Raw genomic sequence first — 8,932 nt, 5'->3', positions numbered from 1 at the left:
TATGGAGAAGTGGATCTAGAGAAAGCATATGATAGGGTGCCAAGAGAGGAAATGTTATAGTGCATAAGGAAGTCAGGAGTGGCAGGGAAGTATGGGAGGATGGTGCAGGACATGAATGAGGACAGCGAGAGGTGGTGAGATGTGCTGTGGGAGTGGCTGATGATCCGCTGTGGCAGTCAAACCTTTTGTCTTAATGTCTTTTCTCTTATTTCTCTGTTAAAGGTGGGGATGATGAAGCACTGCGGTTTTGTGAAGACCAGTTTCTTGGTCAAACCGGTATCAGCCACTCGAGTCGCTGGCCGATACTTCACCCACCAGAAGGGGCTGCCATGCCTGCCAGTCCCCCCTTTGCAGCAGACCTGTGAGCGATACCTTGCCGCCCTAGAGCCCATTGTGGAGGCAGACGAGCTGAAGCACACCAAAGGGCTGCTGGAGGAGTTTCAGCGAGCCGGAGGGCTTGGAGAGAAGCTGCAGAGGGGTCTGGAGAAGAGGGCATCCAAACTGAGAACTGGGTGAGCTCAAAAAGGGGACCTTGTTTTTGGCACTCTGGTCCTTTAAATATATTAAACTAGACTTATGGTGCTTATTTCCACCTCCATACTCTCATTTTTGGAGTCTGCTAGAGTAGCTTTGTTTGAATTTCAGTTCAAATAATCCCCCTTTTGTCTTACTTTGGCTTTTTAATTCTTCCTCTGTGTGAAATAAGTCAGATTTCACTTCCTCACACTCCTCACAGCCAACTTTCTTCTGATTGGCTGACCCCTCTCAAAGAGCAGGAGGGTGTGACTTCTGTGCCTGAGTTGACCATATTAATGATATTCCTGTATGGACATCACACAGACCTAAGAGTAGAAAAAACTGACTGTCTAGAGCAGTTTCTTCTCAACCTTTTTATGCAGTGTTGATGTCAGACGTCCTGCCTCATCTTCGAGTCTAAGGGGTCTTTCTGTAAACTGATCTAATATTTCTTCTTTAAAGGAAAATCTGATAACAAAGTTATTTTGTGGCTTTCTTCTTGATGTGTGATCCACTCAGTGCCTATCTGTGTGTTTGTCTCTCTTTAGCTGTCACAGTGGTGGGTTCAGGTGGCTTACCTCGACTATCGTTTGCCTGTGGTCGTCCATTCAAGTCCTGGGTTGGTTTTGCCTCGCATGAACTTCAGTGATAAGAAAGGACAAATAAGGTGATCACATGCAGCTTCTTCCGAATGTCAGAGTCTCTTTAATGCTCTGAATCCCAAACAGGTTTTCAGTATCTCTTTTCCTGCGGTATAAAGTCGTGCACCTTGATTTCCCTGATGATGACTGAATTGTTTGTTTTTACAGGATCTGGTTGGACCAGATCCCGTGGTGTTTAGGGTTAGGTCTGAATCCATGTGTCCATCATAAACATATTCAGTTCAGTCATTGAAGTAAATAAAAGATCAGACCTTCCACTCCAGCTGACAGTTTTGGTGTTCAGAGGTTTGATGTGTATTTGAGGTGCTTTGGATCTTCCATCCTTCCTCCCTCCCTCCCTTCCTTCCTTCCTTCCACTCATAAGCTTGCATCATCTTCCTCTTCTTCTTCTACTCTTTCGTCTACTTTTTTCTCCTTCATTTCCTTTTTGTTCTCACTCTCACTTCCTCATTTCCTCTCCCTCCCTTTCCCCTATTTTTTTCTTTCCTTTTTATTTCATCTTTCCTTTCCTTTACTCCTTTCCTTTTTTCTTTTTTTTTTTTTCCTTGTCAAAGTTTCATGTTTTTTCAGCATTTTCTTTGGCATACCCTGTGAATCTCTGGGCTCCTGTCACTGAAACTCAATAGATTATATTGATCTCTGTCTGTCTTCAGGTTTGCAGCTAAACTGATAGCAGGCGTTTTGGACTTTAAGACAATGATCGATAAGTGAGTACTTATTTTAAAATGTGGTTTTTATTCAGCAGGGATGAAATTCTACATTTTAATGAGATCACATGATCCTGAATACGTTTTAATCAGTCAAACCGAAGCATGCAGTAAATGATAGAATATTTTTCTTTCAGTGAAACTCTTCCGGTCGAGTACCTGGGAGGGAAGCCTCTCTGCATGAATCAGTACTACGAGGTGCTGTCATCATGCCGGATCCCTGGTCTGAAGAGAGACTCGGTGGTGAACCACGCCAAGAGCTCACGACCCCCCAAACACATCACCATAGTGCACAACTTCCAGGTGAGCAGCTCGCCTTCTGCAGCCTGACGTTAGAGATCAGCAAACACGGTAAACTCGAGTTTTCCAGAGTACACTCGGCACTTTCATGGGTCTGAACGGAGCAGCCACGTGAAACCTGTGTGGTGTTTTGGACATCCTTTATCCTTTAAAAAAGAAGGATTTCCCAGAGGAACCTACTTGAGGGATTAATAAAGTTTTATCTAATCTAAAACCACCGAGGCTGAAATATCAAAATGCATTGGCTATGTATTTTCTCTGCTTCAGATTTAAAGATTTTGAGTGAACACACTCATAGCTTGATTGATCAGTGATGTGTTATCTTTACCACCTATCCTGAATGGCGATAATAAATGAAACTACATAAGGAAAGCGATCCTGGATATGTTAAACTTGCTTTGTAGTTAGCACATCTGAGCGAGCTTGGCCTTTGGCAGTCCTGGCACTGCTTTACACATTTTAGAAACAATAAAAAAGCACAAATCATAACAGTCAGCCATCCTATTTATTAATAGAGTCTAGCTGCTTGCTGTTGTTAGTAATTAATTTTAAGGCTGAGAGTTTTAAACACTGGGACCTTTTGTTTTTTTTTTTTTTTTTTTTCACTGCATCCACCATTAGGGGGCGATATTCAGCTAATGCCATACAGTATTCTAGGGTTTGTTCCAGGCTATTAGCCTGCAGTTAGCATTACCCCCTAATACATTCTTCCAAAGTAGTAATATTTATATAGGTTTGCAGATCTATACCCACAGACATAAACCTTTTGTGATTCATATAAAAGGAGGAACTGAGCACTCGTCTATTTTCAGGATCATTTCCTTCATCTTTTGCATTTTTGATTCATAAAAAAAAAACAACTTTGACTGGGCTTATTTTTAAGAAACAAATCAGTATATTAATCACTTGTGATGGATGAATGTTTGTATGTCACCCTAGTAGAAAGATTAACAAATCCCCCAAAGTTACCACTCTAGCACTTTTGCTTCCTAATTTAAATCAGGAACTATTCAAAGAATGTGTTAGACACAGGTCTGGACACCAGCTTTTGTTGCATCTGCATCTGGCAGACTGATTTCTGACTCGACCTCTTTCTTCCACTTGGATCCAGTTCTTTGTGCTGGACGTGTACAACAGCGACGGAACTCCGCTGACTGCAGATCAGCTCTGCGTCCAGCTGGAGAGGATCTGCAGTGCCTCAGCAAACTCCAACTCTGAGCCTGTCGGCATCCTCACCACGCAGCACCGAGACTCGTGGGGCAAAGCCTACCTCAACCTCATCAAAGGTGAGCCAACAGGACGCTGACTGTGTTATGAGAGCTGCGAGTCTGTGGAGCAGTTTAGTCACTTTTTGTTTTGTGTGTGCAGATAAAACCAACAAAGAGTCGGTGCTGGCTATCCAGAGAAGCATCTTCACACTGTGTCTGGATGGAGCGATGCCTCGGGTGTCTAATGAGCTTTACCGCAGCTGTGCCGCCATCCAGATGCTGCACGGAGGAGGCAGCCAGTGGAACAGTGGCAACCGCTGGTTCGACAAGACGCTGCAGGTGACCTGCACGTGCATACAACAGTGATCACAAAAGACAGCAACAACCTCATTAGACAGCCTGAACGCCAAGGTGTCTGTACATGCAGATGTTTCTCTCTCACTCAGCCTAAATTCAGCTTGAAGTGTTGTAAGAGAAACATCACTATTACAGAAGAGCCTTTAAATCCCTCAAACTCTTAACAAACAAGTTTAACTGAAGAAAGGTGGCTGTATCTTAGACTGCAGGACAGTTTTAGCTGAAAAACATGATGCGTGGATGCATGTTTTCATGCATCAAGACATTTGACGTTTCTGAACCTGTCTCCTGCAGCAAGGCCTGGTTTCCTCTCCCTGGTGGTTTGGTCTCTCTTCAGTGGGCTTTGATGTTTGATAAACTGGAACTGTGGTTACTGTAATAATAATATAATAAGGCCGTTAAATCCCTCAGCAATAGAGAAAACGTGAAGTGTTTTCCTTAAATGTTTTTTCTTCTCTCTTCCAGTTCATTGTTGGAGAGGATGGGGCGTGTGGAGCAAACTACGAGCACGCGCCGGCTGAAGGTCCCCCCATCGTAGCCCTGATCGACCACGTTGTAGAGTACACGTAAGTAGGTCACAGATTATCTTCAGTTTATTTTCATAGAGGAACCCTTTAGAGCCTCTGGCATGGGAATGTTCACCACAGTGTGATTGGACATGTTTGAAAGCACTACATTTGTTTCAGTTGCTTTCTGCAGCTCAATTTCCATCTCATCCACTCATTCAGATTTCTTTTTCTGGTGTGAACACCGATTCTGTGTATGTTTTGTTTTTTTTCTTTGTGTTAACAGGAGGAAGCCTGAGATGGTGCGGTCTCCCATGGTGCCTTTACCCATGCCGCGGAAATTAGACTTCCACATCACGTCGGCTATCAAGAAAGACATCGAGGAGGCCAAGAACAGCATGAACATGTGAGGGCAGCTTTTGGGATGAGTATCATGTTTGGGCAATATTTTATTTTTTCAGGACAGTATTTGTGTTAACCCAGGTATAATTTGATATAGATTTGAGCAGTTGTGTGTAAAACAAACATAAAGAGATAACCTTGTTCAGTACTGACATGTGAATATGAAAAAGCTAACATATGGGTTGTGATTTATTTTTTTTTCTTGATTTTCTTAACTTTCTTTTTTTTCTGGGGGACTAAAAATGAATCCAGTTAGAAGCTTTACCCTCTTTATCCAAAGTTTTCTTCAAGCTTAATTTGTGTGACGTAGCTTATCTGTATCGGTAGGACAAAGCTAAATATACTGCCGCTTTAATACGCTTTGTGGCCAGTTTCACAGCTCGCTGAGCTCAGCAGATTGTTTACAAGTACATACTGCCCTCTGGTGGGGTTTTTGTGCAGCACACAACAATGCAAATGGAAATATATCATCTCCTTATGTAAAGGAAAGAAGAACATCTTAATGTGATGATACTGAAAATCATAGTCCAAATACTCTGGTACAACAATGTTGTCCAAACTTGCTGACTACATACGTGTTAACAGTCAGTGTAAATGTGACATCTTTCCCCTTACAGACTAGCCCAGGACCTGGACATGAGGGTGATGGTTTTTGGACACTTTGGAAAAAACTTCCCAAAAGCCCACAAGATGAGTCCCGATGCCTTCATCCAGATGGCGCTGCAGCTGGCCTACTACAGGTGAGGCGCTGGTTGGTGTTAGTGCCTGGCTTTCTAACTGTAGCACAGAGGTTGGATTAGGGGTGGGTTTTTATAATCGATTTATCAATTAAAATCGATACTGGCTTGGATAACGTGAAATCGATTCATTAAAATCCTGAATCGATTTTTTTAATATAAATTTATTTATTTTTCCCGAAATGCCAGAATCTCAGGTGAAAGATCACAAAATTTCAACAACCACCAAACAGCTAAGACAGTAAATGAGAGCAGGAACACAGATTCTGCACAAAGACGTAAACACACAGCACGGACCCGCTGACAGATCAGAATCAGTGAGATGTCGCCTTTCTCAGCTGACGGTCGGGGCTGAAAGCCGACAGCTTGCTGATTCTGATCTGTCGGCGGGTCCGCGCTTTGTGTCCCTTTTTGCGCTGATCATAAAGCTGTTAGTTTTATCTCTCTATGCAGAATATTTTTATAAAATCCAGGCCAGGAAAACCATCTTCATGTTTTTCTGTGTTTTATCTTTAGCTACTTTGACACTCACACCTTTGACAAATTCTTGCGTGTGTTAGCTTCCTTTTTATAGATACAAAAATATGTAAATGTACCGATCTGAATTATAATATTTCTGACTGTCAAAATTTCCCAGATTCAAATCAAATTGAATCGAATTGAATCGAATCGGGACCTTGTGAATCAGAAACGAATCGATTCTAGAAATCAGTGACGATACCCAGCCCTAGGTTGGACATCATATGAGCCATTGCTCTGTCTGTGTAGGGGCTTTTAATTTAAAAATTTACAAGATTTTCCCTGTTATTCCTCTGTGACTTCTAGCCCTCTTTATCATCTCAGTGCAGCTAAACCCAGGTTATGTAAAAAATTATTATTATTATTATTTTTGGGTCCTGCAAGATCCTCTTAAGCATCTCTCAGCAGAGAGAAGATTTTGGGATGCTTCTGTAAACTGCTGTAATCGGTAGGATTACAAGCGTCATCTTTATTTAGTTTCGTTCTTATATGAATTTAATATAAATATAAATTCTTATGTAAATCTTAATTAAATTAACTATGATGTCTTCTGAAGTACTGAAATGGTGCCATCCTCTGCTCAGACTGGAACCATCAAAGATTTATTTATTTTTTTTTCTCATTTATGAGCTGTGACTGAACATCAGAGCAGTTTAATTCCTCATTTTTGTTCCTGGAGGTAAAATATCCTCTCCTCTCTCCTTGCAGGATGTACCAGCAGTGCTGTGCCACATATGAAAGCGCCTCCCTGCGGATGTTCAGATTTGGTCGTACAGATACGATACGATCAGCTTCACGTGCCTCAGCCGCCTTCGTCAGAGCCTTTGACGATCCCAGCAAACAGGTCGGCCACCAAACTGATCATACAGCGGCCAGGAATGAATGTTTTTATTTGATTTAATGGCTTGTTTAAATTCAAGTTTTATTAAACTAGACTCGTTAAATGAATATGAGTCAAGTTTAATGCAAGTTTGATTTTCCCATCTTCTTCCTGTTTACACAGAACTCTGAGAAAGTGGATCTCATGGAGAAGGCTGTAAAGGCTCACAGGTCATACACTAACATGGTGAGTGCTCACAGCACTGGGATTGTAAAAGGTCCAGCAATGAGCACATCTCTGCAGTGACAGTAGAGGTGACTCTAGCCTCACATCTACAGCATGTGGGTGCAGAAAATGAAGGGACCTGAATATTTAATGAATCCACTGGGGAAAAAAAATCATTGCTTTTGCTCTATCTGTCCTTCATAGGCAGTCAGTGGTCAGGCCATCGACAGACACCTGCTGGGTCTGAAGATGCAGGCCATCGAAGAGAACCTCTCCATCCCTGACGTCTTGAAAGACGCCGCCTACACTAAAGCCTTACACTACAGACTGTCTACCAGTCAGGTATACAACAATATTCTGAAGCAACACATGCAAATAGAAAATGTGACCCTGCAAACCTTGGGTTTTCATGTATATGGAATTCTTTTTATGTAACTTGAGCAACACAAACTCCAGATGAGTTGAAACATCTAAACGTCCTGCAAGCTAACCTCTACTTCTTATATCTTCAAAAAGGTCCCATCCCAGACCGACTGCGTCATGTGCTTTGGCCCTGTTGTGCCCAACGGGTACGGTGTGTGCTACAACCCCATGAACGACCACATCAACTTTGCCGTGTCTGCTTTCAATAGCTGCAAAGAAACAGCCACAGCACAGCTGGCTCAGGCCGTGGTGGACGTGCTGCTGGACATGAGGACACTGCTGGAGCAAGCGCAGAGAGCCAAACTGTGAGGCTCCAACAGAACGTTTCCGGAGATGAAACAAATGCTGCAGTGAGACAGACGATTTGTTTGATTTATCATGCACTTTAAATGAGACTGAATCAGTGAGAGCTACTGTCCTCCACATTTCAAATGATGTTATGATGTTACTAAAAAAATAAATAAAATTAAAAAAAAAAAAAATCACAGAATGAGTGAAGCACATGTTTACAGCATGAAAATGTAACTGTTTGGTGGTTTTGACTGGATATTTCACCATCACATGATCACCTGATCAGACTGAAAACCAACAAGTGTGTGATTGGTTTAATCAGAAAATGAAAACTCTTTGAATCTTTAAAAAAAAAAAAAAAAAACCCAAAACTTGATCACACAGATTATTTTCTGAACTTTTTAAAACAATCATTAATGAAGACTGCTCGTTGTCTGATAATAATATTTATCTGTAGCTAGCAGTCTGGTTTGTACTTGTGTGCCTTAGACTTCCATCATTGTGTAAAGCACAAAGCTGCACAGGGTGAAAATGTTTTTATTACTTTTTTTTTAGTCTTGAACTTGTAAAAATAGGAGAAATGTTTATAAAATAACATGTTTGGACTATTTCATAGTTTAAAACATAACCCTTGGTTTTAAAGCCTCTACTTCTAAATATATATATATATAGTCGACCTTAATCTTACAGAGAATCTGATGATTTTATGGATAATTAAAGTCAGTCATAGATAGATAGATAGATAATAATCTGACAATACTATAATATTGGCCATATGATATTTACATTACCATAGTGAGATGACTTCAGTCTCATGAACAACATTAACTAATTATTATTTACTAGCTAGTCTTAAATGACTGTTCAGTACAGAAATGAAGCCCTTGAATCATGTTTTACAGTCCTGTGGTCTCAGCCTCAGATACTCAACTAATCAAAGTGATGTCATGACAAAAACTGAATGACCAACAAAACATTTTTCTCCTTCATTTATGTCAAACAAAGCTGTATGTAACGTGTCTCGTGGTTAGTATCATGGTTGCTAGGCAACCTGAACAGCGCGACGAAGCATATACCGTCCCATTTCACAAGCCTCTCACTTCCGCACTTCTCGTACTTATAGTACGCACCGTACGTAGTACGCCTAGTGCGCGTACTTCAAGCGTGCAGACCCTGAAATGGGACACAGCTTGTGTCAACTTGTCTTTTGACTGGAGTCTAAAAGTTCACCAAAATCGTAGATCGCGAATGGCCTTAAC

General features: G+C 41.4%; 1 protein-coding gene across 1 annotated transcript; it reads left to right on the top strand.

Moving 5' to 3' along the window:
• The first annotated feature begins 1,064 nt into the window (after positions 1-1,064).
• Positions 1,065-7,864, top strand: LOC146514768 (carnitine O-acetyltransferase-like). Its single transcript, XM_085167177.1, has 12 exons — positions 1,065-1,183; positions 1,832-1,885; positions 2,023-2,188; positions 3,297-3,471; positions 3,554-3,732; positions 4,216-4,316; positions 4,543-4,662; positions 5,276-5,398; positions 6,623-6,758; positions 6,918-6,980; positions 7,164-7,301; positions 7,476-7,864. Exons 1-12 carry the CDS (start codon positions 1,152-1,154, stop codon positions 7,689-7,691), a joined length of 1,503 nt encoding a protein of 500 aa, XP_085023303.1. The 5' UTR covers positions 1,065-1,151; the 3' UTR covers positions 7,692-7,864.
• The last annotated feature ends 1,068 nt before the right edge of the window (positions 7,865-8,932 follow it).

This window comes from Neolamprologus multifasciatus, chromosome 7, assembly GCF_963576455.1.
Source record: "Neolamprologus multifasciatus chromosome 7, fNeoMul1.2, whole genome shotgun sequence".
Lineage (NCBI taxonomy): Eukaryota > Metazoa > Chordata > Actinopteri > Cichliformes > Cichlidae > Neolamprologus > Neolamprologus multifasciatus.
The sequence above is the reverse complement of the archived record's forward strand: the minus strand, read 5'-3'. Positions and strand labels throughout refer to the sequence as shown.